Source organism: Diplotaxodon limnothrissa, linkage group LG5, assembly GCF_057381915.1.
Source record: "Diplotaxodon limnothrissa isolate DT_005_m linkage group LG5, D_limnothrissa_male_GT1.1, whole genome shotgun sequence".
In the NCBI taxonomy this organism is placed as follows: Eukaryota; Metazoa; Chordata; class Actinopteri; order Cichliformes; family Cichlidae; genus Diplotaxodon; species Diplotaxodon limnothrissa.
Genome location: NC_140600.1, coordinates 22,878,924 through 22,905,967, shown reverse-complemented (window position 1 = coordinate 22,905,967; position 27,044 = coordinate 22,878,924). Strand labels below are relative to the sequence as shown.

Sequence of the window (27,044 nt, the reverse complement as noted above, 5' to 3'; positions counted from 1 at the left end):
ATTTTGGTCCATATTGACATGAAAGCATCACAAATTTGTTGACTGCACATCTTTGAGTCTCCTGTTCCATCACATCCCAAAGATGCCATATTAGACTGAGATCTGGTGACTATGGAGGCCATTTGAGTTCAGTGAACTCACTTCCATATCCAAGAATCCAGTTTGAGATGATTTTCATTTGCGATGAGATACATCATCCTCCTGAGACCAGCCTGAACTGTTGATACAAGGCAGGATGGAGACATGCTTTCATGCCATTCACACCAAAGTCTGACCATCATCTGAATATTGCAGCAGAAATTGAGGCCTATCAGAGAGGCAACATTTTTCCAGTCTTGTTCAGTTTTAGTGAACTGTAGCCTCAGTTTGCTGTTCTTAGTTGACAGAAGCAGCAAGCAATGTGGTCTTCTGCTGTTGTAGGTCAGCTGCTGCAAGTTTTGTGAATATTCGCTGGTTGGATGTTGTTGAATCAAACTAAATATTTTTATAAGCCTTCACTGGCTGTGTGGTGGAAATAACCCACAGTCATCAGTTTGTAACACTAGTGTTATTTTACAGTCTTAACAGATTACAGAACTCAATTTCCTGGAGTTTTTCTATTTGGTCAGACTTGAATTTTTTACATATAAGAAATTTTACATTTAAACAAGTCTATAGAAACAATGTTGAAAAACATTTTGGTCTACATCACGGCCGTGAGTTGGCTTACCAGGCAGGATTTAATCAGTTAAGCTTGTGTCTGTTTGAGAAATGCACCTGACCATTAATTCAAATTATTTACTTGCAAAGCAAAAATGTTTCATGGACTAGTTTACACAGTTTTCTTATTTAAGAAAAAAAAAAAAAAGGCAAAAACTTTCAGTTTTAAACTGAACAACCAAAACTCCACGTGATGGGGTGACTTAACTAATTTCAATGTAATCACATATTCTGTTCATATTACAGTTTTTCCTATTAGTAATGACATTTCTAAAATTCTTAAGGGATTTTTTTTTTTTTAAAGGAACAAAGTAAATGTATTAGAAGCAGGCTGTTATACAGTATCTAAGCAGATAAAATAATGCCTGCTCAGATCTAAAGTACTGCAGATGTTAAAGAGGATACCACTATTTAGAAATGTCGTCTTTATTTATTTTTCTTCTTTTTATTTTGGGCAACATATACGCAAGTATTAGTAAGTCTGTGACCAGCCAACAAGATCATAAAGCAGCTGGTAAAGTCAAAAGTGAGACTGACCGGTTTTTTTATTAGTATTATTTTTTTTTAATAACATTGTGTACGTGATTCAGAATGTAAGTATGTTCCTCAAAACACACAGTCATGATCCCTACTCTTCTTTTTCCTCTGGGTTGTCTCTCCATATGCAGTAGTTGAGGCTGGTTGCAAGGCACAGCCAGCCCAGATAGGGTGCCAAGAGCATCGTGGCGGTGCGGCTGATGGGATACCAGGACATCATGGTGGCTCCGACAGTCCCCGTGAGAAGCACAATCTCAACGAGGGACTAAAAAGAACAGAAAGAGGGCATGTCAGTGACAGCGATGTATACAACTATGCTGCCACACTTACCACACCCCTAATTATTGGTGTCCAAAAAAAAAAAAAAAAAAAAAAAAGTACAGTTTTAAGTTAAATTTACCCATTTCAGCTTGTGTGCACCAAAGAAAATGGGAGTCCAGGCCCAATTCAGAGCTAGCTGTGTCCCATAAAGCCCGAGTGGAACTAGTGCATCGTCAGTGAAACCTCCAAGCTCCTTCCACACCAGGTATGAACCATAGCTGGAAGTGAACGACAAAAACAATTCACACGAGATCATTAAGATAAGGAGGCTGCTTCACAGATAATGCAGAAATCAGTCACAATGTGCTTACCCCATGCCTGTGTACAGACACGTCCACACTACGGGGAATGCTTTGTTTGGTGGGCGCCATGATGGTTTCTTCAGGGTTGGGTACCAGGTATCTACCTCTTTGCGTGTGAGGTAACCACCGTAGAGCCCTCCCAGGTGTGGCAGGGCAGTGAACCCAGCTATTTGCAGCCACATTTTCTGAGATAAGAAAAAGACAGCCGTTTAACTTCCACTAAGGGTGGATATTCATAGGTATAAGTAGCAAATTTTTCTGCCTAATGCGTCTGCTGTCCCATGACTGACTAAACAGAATTCGCAGTAACAGAAAACGTGAGGATTTTGCTATGCGGACATCCCCAATCAGTTTAGTTTTAGACTTCTTTTTAAACCATTTTTTTACATTTCAAGGCAGGCATCGGGCATATGTCAATTTCTCTGTTAAAAATTACATTTAACAACTAACAGAAGCATGGCATCATTCAATTTGTGCAGACCAAATGGCCAGCCCTGTTACAGTTCAGCACAATAATAAAAACTCACACCACATAAATAAAAGCTTATACTTCATAACCAACCAGAATGGCTAAAACACATTAAAGGCATGCTCAATACATCATTACACAACCGACGTTAAATCAAAATATCACTCCTGTAAAGACCACTTTAAATCCTTAGCCAAAGCAACTATCAGCTAACATTACAAGGTTGAACCATTTCAGCTTAATTACACCCCAGAGAGTTAACCAAACATACTCCATATTCACACTGATTGGCCTCTTTGCACTCATTAGCCTCAGAAATACAAGCTGTGGGTTTGTTTGTTTTTTTAAGTAGCATTCCAGTTTTTAATCAGTTATCAATGCATGGAAATGGCTCAAACAGTTTGTGCACTGTTACAGAGTACTTGCTGGCCAGAAATAACAGGGGGATACATGTAAACAAGATTTACCTTGATACAGTTAAGGTTAATAGTCTGTGTTACCTTTACTGCTATTTTTAACCATCATTTAAGAATTAAAAATGTATGTACTCAAGCTTAAATATACAAGTAAACGTATTCCTTTCCCTTAACATAATCCCAAACCCTTTTTATTTTAATAAGCAGGAAAAGAACAATACCCGCATGAGTCTAATGTCGCTTTCATTTTCTTTCTTACAGCAACGTTACAAAAACTATACTTTTACAATAAATTTGAGCACGTTTGCTGTTGTTCTAGCGCAGCAGTGAAACATGCTAAGTTAACGCTAATTAATTTTTCTTTTACGTGTTCGTGCTCCCAAACATTACGTGCGCTGACTTTCTGAAGTCACGCCGCACTTCAGTGACTCTAGGTCAAGGTTTGGCGGCGCAAAGTTGCATTAAAGCTAATATTGATGTCAGGTCACTAGCAGACATAGCTTACCTTCTTACCTCACTCAGTTAACAGCAGCGTACAGTATGAATGTCGTATCGAGGACTGAACCTACAAACTTACAGCCAAATCTTTAAGCACACTGTTGTGCTGTGATATTGTTTGTTGAGTGGGCAGGGCCACTTTATCGGAGCAGTCAGAAACACTCCCCTGACACTCCCTGGATAACGAGTGCTACTTGCGCTACTGAGCCAAACAATGTGACGTCGGAGCGTGGTTACCAACGAGGATAACATCAGGAGTTACTTAACGGTCGAAAAAACCGGTTGTTAGCTAAATAAATGTGTTGCACAAGACCTCGGTGACACAAATGTTAAAAAAAAACGCGAAAAACGTATTCGCTCACTGCTTTGTTTGTTGTCTCGTGTCCTTTTTGCAGAGGAAGCGCACGAAGCTTGTTATGTGACAGCAAAGATTACAAAAACGTCAAGATAGTTACCCTCCGTGTCGTCTGGCAGGCGTTACAGTGCTTTCCTTTCCTGTTCCAACAGTTTAAGCTAACAATTGTTTCCGCCACCGAAAAAACTTCCCCAAAATTATGACTTATGGGTAAGTCATAATGGGAAAATAAGTTCACATTTCTAGTTATTAAGTGAAAATGTTTAGACAACTTAAAATGTCATCTATTTGCAGGGGTGTCAAACATACGGCCCGGGGGCTAGAATCAGCCAGGATCCAATCCAGCCCACTGAATGGCTTTGGAAACATTTGAAACATTTTACTGTTTTCCCTCGTGTTCTGCCCGATGGCAATTCACATTGCACTGAAGTAATCAATTATAGATTTCTGTAATTTTACACATTTACTTTATTTACAATTTAAGCCCAGTCGTGCTGACATGACAGACTTGTTTCATTTACTATGGCATAATTTCTTTGTAATGTAGAAAAAACGAAAAATACCGTTAAAATGGTGCTTCTTTGTTTTATGTTAAAATGTTGCAGAGATTAATTATGTAGTTAAACTATTTTACACTGACAGAAATAGGAATTTCACCAATCCTGCCCATATAAGATCAAAGTGAGCTGGATGTGGCACAGTGTAAAATGAGTTTTACATCCCTGCTTTATGAACTATACAAACTTATTTCTATTAATTTTCTTACCTTTTTTTTTTGTACAGTTTAGGCTTGGAGGATAGTCATAGCCTGTTCCAGCTGTCACAGGTTAGAGCCAGGCCTAACTCATAGATTCAAGTTACCATGCACACTACAGTCAGTCTATTTATTTTTATTTTTTTATCTATTTAAGCTTGAATTTGTCCACCTGTCACACAGCAATACAGAGCAGACTTTATATTTCTAATACTTACTGGTGGAGTATGCATGAGAAATAACAAGAGTGGGGTTGAGGGAATACCTCTACCAGCGCCCTTATTCACATCACAATACTGTTCAGTAGCCAAATACAGTTATTTCTTTATCTGTGCAGTTCTTGCAACACTACTTGTCTGTCTTCAAACCGCGTGTGTCAGGTAAGGAAACAGATGCCAGTGTTGAGATCCAGTTGCATGAGCAGATTTCTGAGAGAGTGCAGAGAACTTCCTCTTTATGTTTGAAGCAATGACTGTAGAAAACATAATGAAAAGCTGTGAAACTTGTGTAGATACAGTTAAAAGTCCAACATTTCTACTTATGCTTGTTTGTGGTGAGCAGCAGATCAAAAAAGTTTAGGATTATAAATGGCTTCAAGTGCATATTCAGGCCTGTGAGACTCATTCAAACATTTTCACTTGTTACCTCACTTTTCCCGGACACACTTGCGTCTGCACATACTTTGTCAGTCAAAAACACTGTTAAACACAGTTGCAACATATGCACAGTTAACTTGTTGGTTTGTGTCAAATAGTCTTGAGGGTGGAGTGTGCAGTGATTGAGTACTCTTCTACTTTATAGTGGAAGGTGTAAAACTGTCCCTATATTGAAAGTCCTATTTATGTGATCATTAGTATGATTGTGATGTTTGCTATTTCATTTAAAGAAACTCAGTCATTCTCTTTAACTACCCCAGTTTCAGACAAGCTGGAAGGCTGTGTAAAATGTAAACAGAATGCAATGATTTGAAAACTTCATAAATCCATATCTTATTCACAATAGAACATAGAAAACACAAAACATCTTTAAACTGAGAACATGTACAATTCTAAGACAAAATGGTCATTTTGCATCTGATGGTAGCAACACATCTGAAAAAACTTGGGACTGGGCCATGTTTACACTGCGGTGACAACAGTCTGTAAACATCTGGGAACAGAGGAAACCAGCTGCTGGACTTTTGGGAGAGGAATGTTGTCTTGTTCTTTTCTGATAGAGGATTTTAGCTGCTCAGCAGTCCTGGGTCTTCTTTGTTGTAGCTTTTACTTTCATGATGTGCCAAAGTTGGTGAAAGGTCTGGACTGCAGTCAGACCAGTACAGCACCCAGATTCTTCTACTGTGAAGCCTTGCTAAAAAAATGTCCTCTGCATGGGAGCATATATTGCTCTCAAAACTCTATATACCCTTCAGCATTTAAGCTGCCTTTCCAGATGTGCAAGCTGCTAATTCTATAGGAACCAAAAGAGATGCAGGCTTTTGAACTGAGTGTTGATAACAGGCTGGATGGTCCAGAGGCAATTTTTGCCCATTTTTGTCAAAACATTTCACATTTCAATTTGTCTCCCAACAGAACAGTTCTCCACTTTAATGCTTCAGTTATTAAAACAAACAAACAAACAAACAAACAAACAAACATAAAATGTTGCCTCACAGAAGACAGAAGCATTTCTGGATTATGCTCACACATGGCTTTTTCATTGCATCATATGGCTTTAAAATACAGTTTGTGGATGGCACGTTGAAGCACGGTGAACTGTGTTCAGTCAGTGATTTCTTAAAGTGTTCTTGAGCCAATGCAGTGATTTCCATGACACAATCATGATTTGTTTAAATGCAGTGCTGTCTGAAGATCACAGCCATCCAATATTGATTTTGCACAAAGAGAATTCTCCAGATTCTCTGAATCTTGTGAGGAAATTATGTTGTGTGGTGATGAGCTATTTAAACCTTTTGCAATTGACTAAGAAGCTCTGAATCTCTAAGATGCCTGTTTTATATTACTAAACTGTTGTCAACTAACCTAATTATTTGTAAAATAAACCAAAATAAAAAGAACCACTTACTTTTCAGGCCCTTATTGCCCCTTTGTCAACTTTTTTGGGACACGTTGCTGCCATCAAATTAAAAAAAAAAGTACATTTGTTTAGTTGATTATTTCTTAGTTGTAACAATGGTTCTTGGCAATAAATTCCATATTTTTGGAAAGCCTGTTTATTTCCCCTTAAATGGTTCCAGATGTAAGGAGTTTATTTATTTGTAAATAACTATATTTGTGGGTTGAGCAGCAGATCTGAATATGTGCTACATCACTCAGTTGGCATCTGCTTACGTTGCTTGGGTTGTATTTATTCTTTTAAACATCATCTTAAGACTAATTTATTTAGACTAGCTTTTAATTAGATGTGTGCTGCGTGTTTAATTGTACTGTTTTATGTTTATCTGTTTTATATTATTGTGAAGCACTTTGTGGTTTTTATCCTGTGAAGAGTGCTATATAAATCAATAAAGTAAAGTAGCTTCAAGCATGCCACGTTTGACTGATCTGGATAGGGCCTGTGCCATGGGGCAACTTGAAGTTGAAGAAACCAAGTTGCTGCATTATTTGGACTGAACTGCACACAGCCAATCGCCATTCTCAAAGGGCTGCCAGGAGGCCTGTCATGACTGCTCTTCATCCTCAGGCCTGTTTGCATTGGTCTTGCAACATGTGCAGTAGAACCTAAACAAGTAGAGGAACATTACGTTCAGTGATGAGTCCAGATTCTGCCTACGGCAGCTGGATTGTATGGTCAAAGTGTGAGGAAGATGCAAAAAACACTATGCTGGTTGCTCCCCCGATAAGGTAGCAGCTTTTGATCTCCTCTACTGGAAAATTATTGGAGGCAATCTTGATACAGAGATATCAAGATAAGATTCTGCAACCAGTGGTAAACCCATATTACCACAATCTGAGAGACTATCGCCAGAATTTGGGAGTGGAGAGAATAGAAGCTGACTTGCAATAAATACTGGTGGAAGAATGGGATATCATCCCACAGCAGTGTGTGACCGAGCTGTTGACCAGCATGAGGAAAGGGGTCTGGCTGTCTGTGTCTGTGTATGGTTGTTCCACATGCTACCCTGATTGTTAAATAAATAAATCGTTAAATTGCCAACATGTCTTGTTTCTTAAGACTTAAATCATCCAATCAAATAAACCTTTTACGGACTTTTTTCAGTTTTAGTCCTTTTAGACATCAGTACTGCTTTGATGTTGTAGCTCATATCCATTTAAATCTTATTTAATCAATAGACACTTTACAATTAAGCTGGGAGACACATCATCCTGACATACTGCACTCTCAGGTGGAGTCCTTCAGGGGTCCATTCTTGGCCCACTCATTTTTTTTTTAAACTTAAATACCTCCTCTAAAGGCCTTATTGGACTAGGTAGCACTTCATAATAATGTCACACTATTAAGCATTAGTAAGGTAAGGTATTAGCTAATTATCATATCATTAGCGTATTATAATTACTCCTTAGTGTGTCATTTATAAATACAGATATCCCAGCTTCTCTGAAATTGAGGTTGTATTTAAAAAGAATGCCTGAATTTCTTTACATGAAAACCGCACACATCATAATCATACCAATAATGACTTAAACAGGGCTTCAACTATAGAAACAGTAGAAGAGTACTGCATCACTGCACACACCATCTTCAAGACACAACCCAACAAGTTAACTGTGCATACACTAACTGCATGCATAAACAGTGTTTTCACAGACAAAGTGTGTGCAATAGTAACTTAAAACTTACAGTGTGTACAAATGCATCTGCATGATTATTTATTTCATGTTTGGCTCGTGGCTCAAAGCTTCATTCTCTGGTATTTATAGCCCAGTTTAGCACACTGTCTTTAAAAAGTTGTACTGTTAAAATGACTCAGACCGCATTCTTTGGGTAAGAAGATACACATAAATCTGATTTTTATGAAAAGGGAACTTAATGAGCAGAAATCATGAGTTGTACACCCCTGGGTATTTTTATTTTGGCATTTGAGTGAGTTTGATTATTAATACATTTCAAAAATTGGCATGTAGTTTCCTGTGAGCAAAGCAGACGTGAGATTGTGTGCTGTAAGTTGTAGATGTGTAAACATGTAAAGTAATTATTTCTGAAAATCTGTTTTTCCATGGCTTATGATATAGATGGCTTTACTGAAAAGTCATTAGTCTGTGACTGTCCTGGATACTCCGAAATTCTGACTCGCACTCCCCATTCATGCAAAATGAGTTGAAACTGGTGACTGAGCCAATACAGTCATCAGAAAAGAATTTACTGAGGTCACAGAGCCAAGTTCTTGTGTAATTTGGCACAGATAAGACAAAGAAGCAACATTGTCTAATTACTTGTGGCCTGAGTTCGACCTAATGCATGAATAAATGTTTGACTTTCTGTATTCTATACATAAACGTAACGTCTATATTTATTGTTAATGTGTGGTTTTATTCAAACTGTCAATCACTTTGTTACTGTGTGTTTTTAAAAAGTGCTATACAAACCAAAGTTATGATTATTATTGTTACCATTATTATTAAAGTGGTGAGGTAAAAGGACTGGACTGCATATGAGTGAAAAAGCAGACAAAACCCCCCAAAAACTTTGAAGACCTTCAGAAAACTACTTCAGAGATGCTGATAAGTTGATTTTGTCATCTTTGAACAGAGAGCAGTGGTCAACCAGTTTTATAAGCAACTACAACCTGCTGCATGAAAGTTTTAACTATTCTAATAGATTTTTTAAAACATTTTTGTTGTTGTTGAATTATTCCTTAAAATAACAGCAAATTTAGAGACTAAAACAGCCGCTTAGTCGTCAGCATAGGTTAAGAATTTTTTTTCTTATGGAGGAGGAGAGAAAGAAAAAAAACCCAAACACAAACACACACGTACATACTAACAGTCAAAAGTTTGGACACCTTCTCATTTGATGGTTTTTCTTTATTTTTCCAACTTTCTACACACATACAGAAGACATCAAATATATGAAGCAAGATATATGGAAATGTGTAGCAAAGACAAATTTGATAAATAACGTGCTACAAACCCTTGGCCATCTCTCAATGAGCTTCATGTTATTGCCACCTGAAATGGTTTTCACTTCACAGGTGTGCCTTGTCAGAGTTTATTTGTGGAATTTCTTGCCTTCTTGGAGACCTGTGCTTTGGTCTGATGAGTCCAAATTTGAGATCTTTGCTTCCACCCACCGTGTCTTTGTGCTTGAACGGATGGTCTCTACACGTATGGTTGCCAGCGTGAAGCATGGAAGAGGAGGTGTGATGGTGTAAGGGTGCTTTGCTGGTGACACTGTTGGGGATACACCACTACATCCTGCAGTTTGCAATGCACTTGATGATTTTCATCTGTGGAAACCCATTCCATGAAGCTCTCTACGCACTGTTCTTGAGTTAATCGGAAGGCCACATGAAGTTTGGATGACTGATTGTGGAAAGTTGGCGACCTCTGTGCACTATGTGTCTCAGCATTCCCTGACCCCACTCTGTAATTTTAGATGGCCTACCACTTCATGCTTGATGTTCCCAATCACTTCTACTTTGTTATAATACTACTAACAGTGTGGAATATTCAGTTGTGAGGAAATTCCATGACTGGACTTGTTGCAGAGGTGGCATCTTATCACAGTATCATGCTGGAATTCACTGAGCTCCTGGGAGCGATCCAGTCTTTCAAAAAGAATAGATCTATCTCACTTTCTTTATTTTTTTTTCCAACTTTGTTTTGTTGATTTCAACCATGACATACAAAGTTAGCAACAGCAAAGTCAATTTTGATTTCAGAACAATTGTATGTCCATCACACCCTCCAACCCCCCCATCCCGAATTCTCCCTCTTCCAGGTCCACACTAGACAAGACACCGCGAAGATCCAGTCGCCGCACATAAAAATATCTAAGCCACATCATCCAGTCACACACCCGTACACACATACCGCACACACAAAAGAAAATGAGTAACAAGCATAACAAAAACAAAAAAAACAACTTTATAATGTTGCCTCTCTCAGTTCACTTCACTCTCAGGAAGTAAAGTAGTGGTGTCAACCAATACGAGAAATGATTTCCAGGTTTTGTTAAATTTCCTAATAGAACCTTTTAGTGAGAATCTAAGTTTTTCTAACTTTAAGTTAGTTAAAGAGTACTTCCTTCACCCAATGGTCATCAGTTGGGGGGTGGGGAAGCTTCCACTTCAACAGAATAAGCCTCCGAGCTAGTAGAGTGGTAAAGGCTAAGGCCTGTTTGATGGGGCTAAATACGTTTAAATTGGGGGGGAATGCCAAAAATTGCAGAGAGTTGGTTAGGAGGGACAGTCTGGCCATATGCTTGACTAAGTGTGTCGAAAATATCCCTCCAAAATGCACTTAGTTTAGAACAAGACCAAAACATGTGGACATGGTTTGCAGGTGATAGTCCACATCTGTTACAGGCATCACTAATGGTTCCATAGATTTTAGATAATTTTGCGTTTGTATAATGTACTTTATAGACCACCTTGCACTGAATCAAAGCATGATGGGCACAAATTAAGGACGAGTGAATCAATTTTAAAGCAGAATCCCACTGCTGTTCTGGCAGGGTTGTCTGTAACTCTTCCTCCCATCTCAGCTTAGTAGGAGAAATAGATTTGGAAACAAATGTATCTAGTATTTTATACAAGGCTGATATAAGTCTGTTTTCATGAGGGTTCGTCTGCAGGATGATATCCAGATTTTTTTCTGGAGGCCGATTGGGAAAATCAGGGAACTGTTCTTTTACAAAATCTCTAGCCTGAAGATAACGAAAAAATTGGAATTAGGCAGGTCGTATTTAGATGATAGGTCAGAAAAGGATAGAAAGGTGTCATGACTGTACAAGTCCTTAACAGTCCTAAGTCCTTTATCTTTCCAAATTCTAAAGGCCGCGTCAGTGTTTGAAGGTACAAGATTGCAATTCTTTAGTAAAGGTGTTAGCAAAGACGGCCCAAGTAGCCCAAAGTATTTTCTGAACTGTTGCCAATAGTTGCCGTTCCTTAGCTATTTGATTCTCCCAAACAAGGGTTGGAGAGATGGGGAGTGGTGAGCTGAGCAGTGATGGGAATAACAGCGTTACTTTTTTCAGTAACGAGTAATCTAACTAATTACTATTCCTATCGTTACAACGCCGTTACAGTTACTAACAAGAAAACGCGGTCCGTTCAACAAACAGACGGTTGAAGCTGTGTTCAGCTTACCACATCTTATATCAGTTGCACGGAAGTAGCTGACTACGTAAGTAATCTGGACACTACCCGGTTGTTCAGTCTGACGTCACTAGCCATGTCTGGGCCTAAACTCCGCTGCAGGTCCATATATCAAACGATCACTATGGCATTACTGAGAGTTGAAAAACTGTCTAAAGTCTTTCATCTTTAATAAAATGATCAGCGTTCTGCTCTACCAGGTGTAACAATTGAGTTTAACATCCAGGCATCCATGAAAACGGAATTTATGACATTTAACGGAGTTAGAAGTTAGCAGGGAGTTAGCTCGCTAGCTTCTATCTAAATACAATATAGCATGTCCTGACTGCGGGGTTTTGGAAACAAATTAAAACGTACAGCTCTGCTATCACTTCCAGCATAAATGAAGACAGAAAACTAAACAGCAGTGACGCTTGTAGGGTTACTGAAGTTGGGCTAACTGGTATATAATGATGTGCTACGTGACCGCTAGCGACACAGCTATGTTAGCATAATATAAACAAGCTAACTTTTTTTCCACTCGATAAAAGTTAACGTGAGTGTTCTCGGTGGTCAGGAACAAATGTAATCGCATGGCAGGATGCTGTAAAAGGACCAAACTTCAGCCAGGAGAACAACTGAGATAATCCATCCACAATATGAGGTTAGTCATTCATATACTGCTGCATGGCTGGGCTGTAGTTACATCCTAAGGTTTTAAAAACGAAGCTTAAATAAATGATTAGCGGTAATAAAAGCCGAGGGAGGTCAACAGGGATTACTGACTGTTTTAGGAGCTTTTTGAGATTAAATAGAAGAAAATACATAACATTAAACATGTTAACAACACAAAAGCCATATTAAACGCAGACTACTTTAGACCCGGAAGTAGGATTCGTCGCGTCATCACTGAACAACCGGACAGCTTTAAGCAGCTACGCGCACTCCCGCGGACGGTAATCACAATCACCGTCTAGCACATACCTTCCCAAAGTGTGGGGCCCGCCTAGGGGGGGCGCAGAGCCATTGCAGGGGGGGAACAAAACGCTAGCACAGGGCGGCCACAGAAACACAAAGCATACAGGTAAAATAATCACACCGTGACGCCTTTGCCTTTGTAAATGGAGGGACAGTAACTCCATGTGTATATGTAAGCGTGTAATACCTGCAGAAAGTCAGATTAACAGCATTTCGTCTCTATCTGCTATTCTGCAATTCATCTCATGGAAAGAATAACGTGGCGCACAGCGTGACGTGAAAAAAGGCACTCACCTTTGACGTTGTGTGACGAACTCTGTATTCCTTGTCCACAGGAAAACGCAAAAAAGGAGTTTTAAAAAATCTCAGTTTTCGGTGATTCGAAACACCATTTACGTGTGGACGAAACAGCTGCGTATTAGTAGTTTATTTTCTTACTACCTGTAATTTATTGCAGATTACTTGTATTTGCTTAATTGTTTACTAAATGTTTGAGGTGTGAAATAAACCGCAATGGAGCAAAATAAGGGTGTGTGTGGTTGGAGTATGTGTGCGTGCGTGTGGTGCGCGCGCGCACGCGCGGGAGGGGATGGGGGGACGCAAACATTTTTCTTGTAAAACAAAGGAGGGCCCAGCAAAAAAAGTTTGGGAAAGCTAGTCTAGCACAACACCTGGAGCTAAGGGGGCAAAACAATGGCATGAGTGCTGCTGTTTCACTCAGGAAGAATAAAGTAGTCGTGGTAAGCCAATCACATGACCACTTAAAGACAAAGCAACAAGGTGATATATACCAGTTTTTAAATTGTGTTTATAGGCCACGTAAAACCAGAGTCATGATAAACAATATATACGCAGCATTTTTTCATCAATAGTTTTGTCACGTTTACTGTCTAAGGACAGCGCTAGCAAGCACTCTCTGCTTATGAGCCAAAAAACAAAAAAAAAAAAACTGGGAAGTTTTAGGAGTGACAGAGAGAGAGAGCGAGAAAGCAGAAAAAGAGAGAGAGCGAGTTTTGAGATGTGAGAGATTTGTGACGTTTAGCGTGTTTGGGCTGTGTAATTAATGTGTTGTTTTGTGTAGTTACTGTAGTGTGTAGTGTTGTGGATAGTTTTGTGTCGTGTGTCAGAACAATGAGGCGACTGCTGTCTCCAGGTAGGAAAAAGGAGTGATACACCTGCTGCTGTCAGGCCTGCAGGTATCAGGCTGTGATGTTCTCCTTTATAGTGGACAGAAATTATTGTTTTGGAGTGGCACAAATAATTTGTGTGGCATCTTATTGATGCAGAACAGCTGATTGTTCTGTAAATAGTTTGAAATGGTTATTTAAAAAAATCAAGGTAAAAGGTAAATGGATGCAAATAACTTTGTTGTTTGCAAAACTTGTGCATAGGATTTTAAAATTGACAAGTTATATTTGCATTTAAAGTTCTGAAATATGATTCATTAAACATGTTTGTGGTTGTTACAGTAAAAAATATAACTTTTTCTACTCTGATTTTATGTTGTTTGTGTGATTTTAGATCAATTGGGTTAATACAGTATGTCAAAATGAAAATGTAACTGTAAATTCAGACACGTGAGGTTGTGTTGAAAAGAATGATACCAAACAAGGCAAAGTAAATCGTTTTTAAAGGTAAAATGTGGAGGGAAAATCAAAAGTAGTTAAAAATGGCCAATTATACCCTGGAGGGTTAAATTATTATTTTTTTAAAATAACAGATTAGTTAGTTTTCGAGTAATTAATTACTTTTAGAATATTGTAACTCAGTTACTAACTCAGTTACTTTTTTGAAGAAGTAACTAGTAACTATAATTAATTACTTTTTCAAAGTAACTTGCCCAACACTGGAGCTGAGTATTGATGATAGTAAGTAACAGCTAGATGCTGTTTCCATTTGTACCCGGGCCGGTACGGGGAGGTCATTGTGAACCCAATGTAAGAGTTTTTGTATGTTAGCTGCCCAATAGTAGTGTCTAAAATTGGGCAGGCGAAGACCACCGTCATTGAATAGATTTACAAACTCTAGCTTGTTTCCCACCCCACATGAAATGTGACAGAATCTTTTCTAACTTATTGAAGAATGCTTTAGTAAGAAGAAGGGACATGTTGAAAAAGATACAAGAATTTGGGGAGGACATTCATCTTTATCAGATTAACTCTGACAATGGTAGTGAAGTCCAATGGTCACAGTCTTTCCCAACGTTTTCTAATAGGGATAGAAAATTCTCCCTCATCATTTTAGGTATAGAAGGAGAAATAAAAACCCACAGATATCCAAATCTGGTTTCTGTCCACTTAAAGCAGGGGTCCCCAATCCCAGTCCATGTGGGCCGGTGTCCCTGCAGGTTTTAGATGTGTCCTTGATCCATCACAGCTGATTTAAATGGATAAATTACCTTCTCAACATGTCTTGAAGTTCTCCAGAGGCCTGGTAATGAACTAATCATGTGATTCAGGTGTGTTGACCCAGGGTGAGATCTAAAACCTGCAGGGACAGCGGCCCTCGTGGACTGGGATTGGGGACCCCTGTTCTATAGTCTTGCTAATGACCTACTAGGTGTGTTGCAACAGGGACACATGGAAAAGTTGCAGGACAGCGGCCCTCGAGGACTGGAGTTTGAGACCCCTGCCATATAGTATAGCTGCCAATGGACAGATTCAAGGTTTCGATGGTTACAACCTTGTGCAGTAAAGAGGATGTTGTATTACAAGATACAATAAGCCAGCTGATCGAGTTGTTTCACTAACTCATCTACACAAGACATTTTGTATCGCAGCCATGGGAGCTGACTTGAACTGACAACTTCAATCTCCATGTTTCAACTTTATTGTCAAAATAATTTAGAGTTAAATCTCGTAATTATGACTTTATTCTCAAAATCAGTTGCACATTGATGATTTTTGATGGCTACAGTCTAATTGTTTTATATTTCAACTTTCCCTCATATATTGTCTTAAAAGTCTGATGGATGATTATAAAGAAATTAAAGTTTTCCCCACATGCAGCTGAAACAGTCATGCCTTGAAAACATGCTTTCTTCTCACATTCATCCAGGCTGCTAAATTCTTCTGCTCTGTGGTGCTTTGTAGTTTCTTTACCTTTTTGTCATCTCGCTTAGACGTCCTGTCTTTTTTTTTTTAATTAAAGCAGACTTCAGCACTTCATCCTTTGTGATTGTAAATGCTTAAATAAAACAACTTGAAGAAACAGGTGTGACTCTCCTTTTCAACAATTTTAAGTACACATATATTTGTAAACTGTATACATACACAGCCTTCTGCTGCTTACATTCTTTCTATTTCATCTGTAGATATTTTGAACATCTTATATCTCTATTGTATTTCTTCTATTGTACCCATTGTAGTTCTTTATAGTTGTTTCTATTGCTTTTAAATAATCATTTATCCTATTTATGCATTTTAAGTGGATTTTTTCACAGCAAAGGAAGAATGTCATTGCACAGGGAAACAAATATCTTTACTCTGCATATGACAATAAAACTTTGATACACTAAATTATGTTTTTTTTCTTACGTGGCCCTCATTTAAAAGGTCCCCCCCCCCCCTCTTTTTTCCCTTGCCCCTCCTCTCCTTCGGCCAAAGCAGGCACACCTTTCCCTCCGTGGTCCTCCAGCGTTTCTTACCTTCTTGTCGCTGCTTTGAGCCTCGTTGTCTGGCTGTGAACTCTCACCCCAGCTGCTTGGGAAATGTCATACAGGCAGAGGCCCGTGCTGCAGTAGGGGGGCGTAATAGGAGGAAAAAATAACATTTTCACTGCTCTCACTGCATCTTTTTTTATTCGCGTCTCTGAGGTGCAAGTGCCACATCCCCGCTACCAACACCACCAGCAGCAGCAGCAGCCGCCGATAACTAACCGCAGTCTCAAGGCTCACCTCGCATTAGGACTGATATTTAAAAAAAACAAAAGAAAAGAAAAGAAAAAATCCGTGCCAGACATGTGAGTAGCAAACCATCGCTTGTCGCTCTCCACTTACCCGGTGATTGCTGTGCGCTCTCGCTATTGTATCCTCACACCAACGAGAACAGATGGTCATTGAACTGTGTCGTTGTGCTTTTGGTGTCACTGTGCTGTTTTCGTGGCTGCACGATCGCGTTTGCGGGGCAGGCGGCAGCCTCGCTGGCGGCTTGTTTTGGGCTCTGCGTCGGCTTGGCTAATTGAGCAACGAGGCTGTGATTTTTCGGCTGTAAATAGCTCAGTGGGAGGGAGACCCATTCATTCAGTGGCCGTGTGATAAGTGTGTGTGATGTAGCTATTAGCTCTTTAGCCCGCTTGCACTCATCCCCCCCCCCTTCCAAGGTAGCCGTGGATTTGGTGTGGAGACAAAACCAGCCTGGTGTTTCCAGTCAGATGCGGAGGCCCAGGTTAGAGCGCACATAATGCGGCGGTGTTGATGTGAAATGTGTTTTTGGCCCCTCTGAGGAGCACAAACTGAGCTGGAACTACAAAGCTGATGCAGATGCGTGCACGGGGACGCAGGGGATCATGCAGGAGGTCTCGTTATTCGCTTGTGATCTGGGATGTACTTCAGTGCAAGGAACTCCCTGTACTTTTTTTTGACTGACTGTAGTATTCTTAAGTGTTCTGCGGGGTTTGTTTGGATTATTGCAACGATTCATTGGTGTACTTACTTCCTTTAAACGCCCCCCTTTTTTCTTTAAATCCCAAACTTCCACATTGGCATTACCGGAGCTGTCTATTTCCTCAATTCCTCTATTTCCCGCATTTGATTGGATGCTTTGGTTCTAGAAAGCTGGCATGATGAGTAGAAATATAACTGCAAGATACTGTGTTGCATTCTTAGGCTATAATTTGACTAATTAGGGTATTTACTCCATTATATATCTAGAAACACTACTGACATCCAGCCATTACACCGTCATCTCTAAACAGTCATGTTATTATTATTATTTTTAAATAACCTTAAGAATAAATAGTCTTATTACAGTTTTTGGTCCTCAAAGATTATAAAATAGCTACATGAAGTTCTGAATTTATTGCTTTTTGTAATTAAATTTGTCAGCATGTAATTGAAAGGTGATGGGAAACGTGCGGAGGAGGAGATGACATGCAACAGGTTCAGAGTTTTAAAACTCTGGGATGTTCACAATGACCAAACTCATGCTTTCCATATGGTTGAAGACAAGGTTCCTGCAATGATTTCCAACTCTTCTACTCCTCCGTCCCTCATGGTTTCAGGGGGAAGAACATTAATCCTCTTTGGAAGATGTCAATCCAGCAGACTAACTGGCTTGTGATGCCAATGCCCAGCAGAAGATCCTGGGACTGAGACGCGGATCCCTTTACACTGATGGCCTGGACTGAGTAAGTCATTCAGTGTTTGTTTATTTATTTTTATATGAGCGCTGTGTGTGATAGTGTTTGCTTCATCCGTGACAGGTTTCAGCTGGCCTGCTGAAGCTATGGGGAGCTGTTGGAGCTGTCTATACAGAGACCCCATCCGAGACAACCATCTCACCAAATTTAAGGTCAGGAATCCCCCAAAATCTTGTATATGTTTTTTTTTTTTTTTTTTCCCTCCTTACATAACAACTGTCCATTTGTGTCCATTTAAACTGTAGTAAACTGACGTGCCTTCCCCTTCACTTCACGTCATGCTGTTTCCGCCTCTGCTAGGTCACAAATGTAGACGATGAGGGCAACGAGCTGGGCTCTGGGATCATGGAGCTCACCCAAACTGAGCTCATTCTTCACACACGTAAGAGGGACGCCATCCGGTGGCCATATCTCTGCCTGCGTCGCTACGGCTATGACTCCAACCTGTTTTCTTTTGAGAGCGGCCGCCGCTGTCAGACCGGGCAGGGTGAGTAACATTTTCTCTGATTTTCTGCTTTGGTTACACGCCTGTAGAGTCGCTGTGGGAGTTGTTGTTGTTTTGTACGTCTTTTTGTACTAACCTAGGTTGTCCTTGTAGTATCTTTAGGTGTGGGCCACTTTGGGTAATTTGAAAGGATTCAAATGTAAGTCATGCAATCTGCTCCAATTCATTGAACACTCATCAAAGGATGACTTGGTGTGTGTGTGTGGGGGGGGGGGTGTTTGTGAAATTAAATACAACTCTTATTTTAAAGGCAGTCAGAGGTGAGCTTGCGTGCTTACATTTGTGGAGAGCAGATTACTGTGTTCAAGAATTAGTTTGAAGAAAATCTGGAGCTTCAGGTGAAAAACAAAGCAGGGAGTTTTGACTTTTTCTCCTCAGCTCTGGACAAGAGCTGTGATGATCTGCGACACAGGAACTCAAATGGGACATAAACTGTTAACCGACGGCTATCCGTCGATGTCCACCCGACAGGAAAAAAATGTCAGTCTTTTGAAGCAAGTGATAGATGAAGTGACCGAAATTAATCCAGAAGTGAAACTGGTATTTTTGCATTGCACCACAAATCATGTGGTGTCATGTAAGTCGGTGCTAAATATTAACTGTAGTTGATGTAACTAAAATAATTAACTTGGTCGGACTTTGGCTTCACTGCTGGTCGAGCACTTCAAGTCCCTGCTGGATTTTTTTTTATTCTCCTCTCAAAGAGGAGAAGTTTACCCACATGATGAAACATGCTCAGAAGATGTTGGCTCTCTTTGGATCTACCTTCATATGTGAACAAACATTCTCAGTGAGGAAGTTAAACAAATCCATATACAGAACCTCTCTGTGGCCATTTCCACCTGAGGCACTGAACCTGACTTTAATGCAGTTGTTCAAGTCCCAAAACAAACCAGACTTCTCTCTCAGTGATCGAGAAAAAAGGAACCGACCACCTCTGTAATATGGCCGATGTCTCTTTCAAGTAAGAAGAGACCTTTGTACGTCCTAAACGTGTTGTCATTGTGCTCTGGGTTTTTTTTTTTTTGTTTTTTTTTTTAAAAATAGGAATCTTTGCATTCAAGTGTTCTCGGGCAGAAGAGATCTTTAATCTGCTCCAGGAGCTGATGCAGTGCAACAGCATCAACGTGGTGGAAGAGTCGATGATGATGAGTCGGAGCGGTCACACACCAGAGATGGACATGTCTCGCACACCACAGACACCCAACAGTGAGTCACACAACACCAAACGCGCACACAAACAAAAGGATGCACTTTGAGACTAATTGCAGATGTTAGATGCAGTAATCCGTCGCTAAATTTAGCAGAACTTCTACAAAAAAGGCTTTGCAACTTTATTTTGGAGTGTTTTTCTTAAGCTGATGAACTATTTTCCCACACACTTTCTCAGAGTGATGAGTCTATCACCATCTTTACTTCTGAATGACTCAGCCTCTTTAGGAAACTCTTTTTATACCAAGTCATGCTACCGAGCTGTTGCCAGTTAACCTATTAAACGGTTTCTTTGAGTCTTTGGTTGCCACTGTTTAAACAGTTCCTGGCATCAAAATGAGATGAAACAGCTGCCTGATAAGTTAAATGCCTAATCAGTGTGTGAGAAATGGAGGTTTCCATGTCACATTCTTCTAAATGACATATTAGACCTTTTCATTCTTGAAATGCTTAATCTTGAACTCATAATTGAAGAAAAGTTGTCAGTTTCTGGAGGAAAAACAAATGAGCCTCTTTTCCCCATTAGGAGTTTTGTGAGACGCCTTTCAGGTTATGAAGTTTGCCCCAGTTTTGTCATATTTGTTTACAGTCTCTGCTACTTTAGTGAGAGGCAGGTAGCCTGTCCAGGGCCTAATAGCAAAGTGGAACGCTTACTGAGGAGCCTTTAGGTTAAAGAGCCTAAGATTTCCATTCAAAATCAGTGAACACCAAAACAGAGCCAGAAGAGAGTCAGTGTTGAGCAGTCATGTTGCTCATTAACGGTTGCATGTGTTAAAGAAGACAACAGTTTGGCAACAGGTTCACTATTTGAAGGTAAAATAGTTTCTACTGCCCCCAAGTGGCGACAACATCAATTGCTTCAGGTTTAACCAACAAATGCGTAGTGACATCTCATCTCATTTCACACTTTGAAGCGTAACACAGCCAGAAAGACTTGCTTTCATTATTACATTTACATTACTGTATTAGGAAAAGACACTACCATGTCAGCTAACTGAACCTCTGTAAATGCACTTCAAGCATTCCTTCAAGCACTTCAAATGGTCCTAAAAATGGATATCACTGTTATCCTCTTTGGCTGGAGGATAAAACAAAAAAAACAAAACATGAAAAATCAAAACATTGTCATATTTTATTTTTGATTGTGAAAGTGCTGCTGGTCTTAAAAGGTTTGCTTTGGTGAAGTTCCTTCTTCTTTGGTGATTTGTTATTCTTGTTGATATAATCCCTTTTTAATGTTGTGGGTTTTTTTGTTTTTTGTTTGTTTGTTTTTTTATGTATCCACTGATTTACTGCAAAAAGGATTTTAAATAACACTTTAACATTTAATACTTTACGTGACAGCCTCACTTGATTTATTTATTTATTTTTCTTTACCTGTACCAGCTCCAGCATTTCCTATCCAGGCTTTTCCCAATGGATACCCTGGTTATCCAATCAGAGGAGATTCCTCTCAACCATCGATTGCTGATGATCATGGACATAGCCTCATGGGTTTGGAAGACCAGGTGAGACCTCTGAGTGCGCTTTTAACTGGACTTTAGCTGTGCTGTTTCGCCAATGTAACAAAGTCTTTATTTTCTCTTACAGACCCACACCTATGTAAATACTGTGAGCATGGAGGGGGATCTTTCCATGCGTCATTGTGTGCACTCTCTACCTGAGGTACGGCCTAGCACTTTTCCTGAAACAACACGGGGAGCCATGCCTGTAGGGGGCCAAGGAAATCCGCAGTCCAACCTGCGGTGCTGTCCCCTCGAGGAGCATAAAGATCCTCAGGTGTTCCTACAGACGTCCTCGCAGGAGGTCAAATTCATGCTGGGTCCCACTCCAGCGCAACGGCATCTGCTGGAGAGAGAGAGGGAGAGGCACGGGCACAATCCTCACAACCTTCAGCCAGTAGAGGGCGCAGCAAGCTCAGAGACGGAAGGAGACGAGCCCTCTATGCACCTGTGCAACTCTCACTCCTACCACCATTTCCATCATCACATGCACCGGCACCTGGGCCATGAGCACCAGGAGGGCTGCCAGAGTGGCGAGCTCACGTACGAGAATATCAACGGCCTGCGAAGTGGCCGTAAGCAGCGTCTGAGTCCCAGCAGCGTGTCGCAATCCGTAGGTTCAAGCAGCAGTAGCAGCACCGGGGACAGTCATTCTCACTCCCTCTTACACGGTCACGGGCCGACATCGCTACCCCCGCAGGGGTACTCCTGTGAGAGGGGCATGGGTGGAGCTCATCGTCGGACAGCTCTGCTTAACTACGAGAACTTACCCTCTCTGCCGCCGGTGTGGGAGTACAGCGCTCTCCAGCGGGATGATGAGCAGGAAGAGGAAGACGATGACCAGGATGATGAGGAATATGAAGAAGAAGAGGAAGATTTTGATGAGTACGAATTCTCAGAAGGCCCCGGGACACCCAATGGTTACCATCAAGACGGCCGGGGCATACACAGAGACGCCCTGCAGAACTATGTCAACACAGAGCAGGTTCAGCCTCCCCGGCTTCGACACGCCTGCCCCCCGCATCCACGGCCGTGTCACCCAGACAGAGGGGGGCGAATATTTAGCTTTGATTTCCGCAGACGATCGAGGTCAGGGGTTGGAGGTTGTGAGCACAGCCACATGCCTCCTTCGCGGCAGCTGAATTACATCCAGGTGGACCTGGAAGGAGAGCCTCCCTGCCAAGCCCTCAGCAGCGGGGGTGCCCAGACCCAGCCACAGCACCAGCGCCTACCACCCAAAAAATGTGGTCCGCAGGCACCCCGGCGCAGCGAATGCTACGCAGTCATTGACCTAAAGAAGACCGCTGCCATGTCCAACCTGCAGAAAGCTCTGCCCAGGGATGATGGGACTTCCAGAAAGACTCGCCACAACAGCACAGACCTGCCTCTGTAAATGGTGTTCGAACTGAGAAGGAGCAATGAAGACAGATGAAGGCTTATCCTCATCTTAGCACACTGGACCCTTCACTGTCATCCATCCATTCAACTGTCGGGCTGATCAGTACAGTACAGGTACCTAATTAGAAACTTACTGAAACCTAACTGTGCATATACAAGCAAAAGAGAAATCTCTGAGGAGAATTTGCCATTTTATTTTGTGTTGTCAGATATTTGGTGTAAAGCTCTCTGGAGAAATCTGCATTTTTTTTGTTGCAGATAATTGCTGGATATTTGAATATTATTATATCTAACCATAAAGTCACATATGTGTATGTAAAATATATGTATATTTGACTTTTGGCTTAGTTTGGCCGAGAGTTTAGCAGAGAGTTATACGTAGAAGCAGTCGTTGCCATAATGTTTTAGTGCAAATCTTTTAAAACCATCCACACTCATAAATGTTGTTGCTCCTATCATATAGTTTGCCAAACACTTTGAGTGTCAGAGTTATGAACCTCATCTCCGAAATTATGTTGTTAGCATGAAGGATGGTAATGGTTCCTCCCAGATACTGGTCAATGTTCATACCTCATCAAAAGCACTTAAATCTAATGTTGTGGCTAGTAGAAGAGACCATTATTTGTTACTGTATGCCTATAGAGCATTTTGCACACAATCCTATGGAATTGTATTTCATCTTTTTTTTTTTTTTTTTCCTTTTTTAAGGAGTTATTTAGTTCAGTCCTAGCTTAAAAAAAATGATGGCTTAAACAAATCGAAGAGAATGTGATATTTGAAGAAATATACTAAACTAAATGATGGTGAAAGTAGCACACATGCATTAAATGAGCTTTAGCTCCCTCCTGTCAACATGCAGCAATTGAAAAAGTAGCATATCAACTTTGATCACACCTCCTGCTTATCATCTCAAACCTGCAGGAGGTTCACGCTTGTCACGTTGCACTTTTGACCCTGGGCCGCTGAAACGCTCTTTGTCACCACTCCCGCGCCACTGGAGCCACAGGTTGTGTCCTTTTACCAAAAACAGGGGTTCAAATATTTCCCGGAGATAATAATGTAGATAGTTTATTTAAATGTTCTTGAAAGAGATGCTGATAACCTCAAATCGTGGCATTAAGCTATAACCTCACACAAAATGTTGTCAGTTATCAGGTACGGATGTTCTGTTTGAAAAGGGTTGTCGCAAAATCATCCACTGAAGATTTTTGTGAGAGAAATTGTCAACCAATTAACAGATATTTATTTATTTATTTATTTATTTATTTCACTTTAATTTATTCTCTCTCTCTCTTTTTTTGTTTTGTTTTGTTTTCCACGTGACGACCAGCGTTTTGTAGTCCAGTTGGTAATATGGAGACCAAAGTTTCACCTCAGATTACCACTGGACACTGATGTATTACTGTTATAACTGTGCTTAATTATATTTTAAACAAAAGAAAGACTGTATTTATATTTTAAGTGCCAAAACTTAATTCCAAACTGTACGATGAATAAAATCAAATGTGCCATTTGGGATGGTAGAAATCTATAGGACAGAAAGGCATAAGAGGAGAACAGTCAGAAGACAAAAAGGAAAAAAGAAAATCCTGCTTTTTAAGGATAACACAAGCTAAAATAATAAAATCTGCACATTCCACCTCATCCACATCGACAGCCATTTCGAAGGGGCATATAAGAATGGTAATCTTGTGGTCTGATAATCACTGTTAGGGTGGTTTTTATGCTGCTACTTGTACATACTGACAGTAGCCCATGTAAGCTACATGAAAAAAAATGTGATGTCAGATCCTTATCATATCGTTGATAGAAGTAGCATTGTTGTGTTCTCCTGAGATTTTTTGTTTTGTTTTGTTTTCTCAGAGCTGTAGAAATGTCACGTACCATTTAATTGAATGTTTTATTTGACCAATATTTCATGTAATCGAGATTGTTTTCTGATTAACTAACTGTCTGGTATGGGGAGAGTTAATGGAAGCACACAGATCTCTTTCTTTGTTCTGCTTTTTTTTTTTTTTTTTTTTTTTTTTTTTTTTTTAAATGAGCGTTCACATCAGGGTGATGTTTTCAGCCTATAAAGGAAGGCCAGATGTTCTATGTTTACACATGTGCGGGCCTTCAGATGCAGATGTATTGTGGCATTAAGCTGAAGTTGGTCTTTTTTTTTTTTTTTTTTTCTTTTTTTTTTCACGCATTTTTCTAAGCATTTCCATTAAATGAGACAAAAATGTATTTTTTAACATCTGTGCATGAATTGAAGTATTCAAGCTGAGTGGAAACAACCTTTTAAAATGTGTTAAGAATAAACAGAGCCCAACCAATTTATTGGTGTGCAGATGTTATCGGACGATATTAGCTGTTTGCTGATATATTAGTGTTAGGGTTTATAATTTTCAATAAATAAAAATTAAAAAGGTAGAGAAGAGACAAAAAAAAACACCCTTCAACCATGCTGTTGATGTTGCATGGTTTGTCCAACAGAGGGCACTCAACAGCAACAAAACAACCAGCTGATCCAAACAGAGTTGGCCAGAGTGTAAAGTCATAAATAAATAACAAGAAAAAAAAATGCTGGGTAATTCTTTTTGTTTAATGTGCCTGAAAGAGAGAAAACAAAATAAATGTTTATATTGCAGTATTGGATATTAGTATCTTAAAAATTTGTAAGGACTCTTATGTGCTTACGTGAAGCTGAAACCTAAAACCTAAATTCTTCTGTTCCCTGAAACTATATATTATCATATTTCAATTCCCACTTCAGATATTTTCCTCAAATAGAAAAACAAAACAGAAATAAAAACTTGTGTGAACCATTATAGATGTAAAATTTTGAATTATTGCTCAAATATTGTTGTACTACTGTTACTTTCAAGATAAAGTAGTAAATGTTCAGATTTTCTAAAATTTGATAATATGTAACCAGCAAGTTTTTTTTTTTTTTTTTTTATAAAAATATTTTTGCCCTAATTACTTATTTAAAATCTTCAGATAATTAGTTAAAAGATGGCTACCAATATTAAAAAAAATCTGCTACTAATGTTTTATTTTAAGTGATCAAAAGGATTTTACAACAACAAATGTTATCTATCATTTTTTTAACAATCCATTTAAAACTACAAACATTAAACCTGAAACTGTGAAACTCTCAAATGATTGACAAAGCAGTTAATCAGCTTTCATTGTAGTAAAATAAGTGTAACTTAGCTTCCTAACTTTACATAAAAGTTGCTTGTTGTTTTTGATTTTGTTCTTTGACAAAAAAACACGTTAACTCTCCTATTTATAAAGGGAAAAAAAAAAAAGACCAACTTGTAGCTGCCGTTTTTGCTAGATTTGTGAGGACATTGTTGTGATACATCAGAGGGATGTTTACATTTTTTGCAATAATATGTAATTCATTGTTTTGCCAATCCAAATTGGACCAATATTTGAAGATTATTGAAATGTATAGTCTAAAGAAGTGTGGTCTTAATGTATTTAATCATGTTTGTCTATGAATCTTATTATTTGAGATACAATGTTCATTTGTCAGCCTCAGTAGAGTGAATTTAACTTTAAAAAGAAAAATGTTTTCTTGACTGTCAGTTAGCTCAACATGAACAGTGCCATATATTATGTTACCATTGCCAATACTTCAGAGTTTATTGCATTACATTTTTCAAAGCTGTGGTGATGTATCATAAACGACTCCGTAAGTCAATCATTCATTTTCTCAGAATAATGTTACGTGTGGTTTTATAGGTGTTATAAAATTCTGCACCATTACCGTGATTGCCACTGTTTATTGATTAATAATCAATGACGTTTAAGTAATTGTTTTTCAAATCATTCAGCTTCAAAATACTCGCTGCTGAGGTCAAACGAACTCGGGGGCCATAAGATAACGGCACCCACCTCATTACTCACTGTGATTGGCCTGGTGCCGATGCTATCTCAAGCATTTACTTTTCATAAACTTTAGTATTTATGCCTAAGGCATGATTCACACAGGTGTCTATGAGGTTGTCAGTGTGGTGTGGTTGTTTCTGCTTGTGCAATCTGCAGGGCAAGTGGCAACGAGTCCTCCCATTAGGTTCCCCAAAACAGCATTTATTTGAAGGGGTTGTTTTAAAATAAAAGTCAAAATAAAAATAATATATATTCTTTGTGTTTACTGTGAAAGCGTAATTGCATACCTTATCCATTAAAAAATAAAAAAATAAAATCTTGTTGTGCCTTGCATTTTCAAGCTGAAGAAATATCTTTACTGCCATTGATTGTAGCATCCTGATGGAGAAAAGAAAGTCAGCACCTCTTGAAGGTTTGGAGACAGAAAGCAAAATAGCCTTTTAGTCTTTTGTGTTGTACTTTGTAGTCAATCCTGATGGTCAATCACTGTATTTTTTTTTTTCCCTCTTTATTTTTCTTAAATGAAGTTTGTTAAAAGAGAAGTTTGGCATTTTCGGAAAAATGAATATTTGCTTTCTTACTAAGAGTTAGATT

The 27,044-nt window shown here is 39.4% G+C and overlaps 2 protein-coding genes across 4 annotated transcripts; one reads left to right on the top strand and one right to left on the bottom strand.

Annotated features, from left to right (window-relative positions):
- Nucleotides 1-11: 11 nt before the first annotated feature.
- tspo (translocator protein) lies at nt 12-3,666 on the bottom strand. Of its 3 annotated transcripts, none has more exons than XM_085353294.1 (4): nt 3,605-3,666; nt 1,869-2,044; nt 1,637-1,775; nt 12-1,501 (listed from the first exon to the last, which is right to left on the bottom strand). In XM_085353294.1, exons 2-4 carry the CDS (start codon nt 2,039-2,041, stop codon nt 1,328-1,330), a joined length of 486 nt encoding a protein of 161 aa, XP_085209420.1. In that variant the 5' UTR covers nt 2,042-2,044; nt 3,605-3,666; the 3' UTR covers nt 12-1,327. The 3 variants fall into 3 exon arrangements, with proteins under 3 accessions (XP_085209420.1, XP_085209421.1, XP_085209422.1); XM_085353295.1 differs by lacking the exon at nt 3,605-3,666 and adding an exon at nt 3,250-3,557; XM_085353296.1 differs by lacking the exon at nt 3,605-3,666 and adding an exon at nt 3,258-3,557.
- A 14,365-nt stretch (nt 3,667-18,031) lies between these two features.
- Nucleotides 18,032-22,557, top strand: frs3 (fibroblast growth factor receptor substrate 3). The gene is made up of 5 exons (XM_085354279.1): nt 18,032-18,097; nt 18,246-18,432; nt 19,498-19,659; nt 21,049-21,170; nt 21,253-22,557. The coding sequence occupies exons 1-5, from the start codon at nt 18,032-18,034 to the stop codon at nt 22,555-22,557; spliced, it is 1,842 nt and encodes a 613-aa protein (XP_085210405.1).
- Nucleotides 22,558-27,044: the final 4,487 nt, after the last annotated feature.

What these genes read in the sequence shown, in the direction of transcription:
- frs3 (XM_085354279.1), top strand. Translation starts at nt 18,032, where the DNA reads ATGGGGAGCTGTTGGAGCTGTCTATACAGAGACCCCATCCGAGACAAC. An exon ending in ACCATCTCACCAAATTTAAG is followed by an intron (nt 18,098 to 18,245) that starts GTCAGGAATCCC and finishes CGCCTCTGCTAG; the next exon opens with GTCACAAATGTAGACGATGA. An exon ending in CACACCACAGACACCCAACA is followed by an intron (nt 19,660 to 21,048) that starts GTGAGTCACACA and finishes TACCTGTACCAG; the next exon opens with CTCCAGCATTTCCTATCCAG.
- tspo (XM_085353294.1), bottom strand. Translation starts at nt 2,041, where the DNA reads ATGTGGCTGCAAATAGCTGGGTTCACTGCCCTGCCACACCTGGGAGGG. An exon ending in TGTCTGTACACAGGCATGGG is followed by an intron (nt 1,776 to 1,868) that starts GTAAGCACATTG and finishes GTTCACTTCCAG; the next exon opens with CTATGGTTCATACCTGGTGT. An exon ending in GTGCACACAAGCTGAAATGG is followed by an intron (nt 1,502 to 1,636) that starts GTAAATTTAACT and finishes TGTTCTTTTTAG; the next exon opens with TCCCTCGTTGAGATTGTGCT.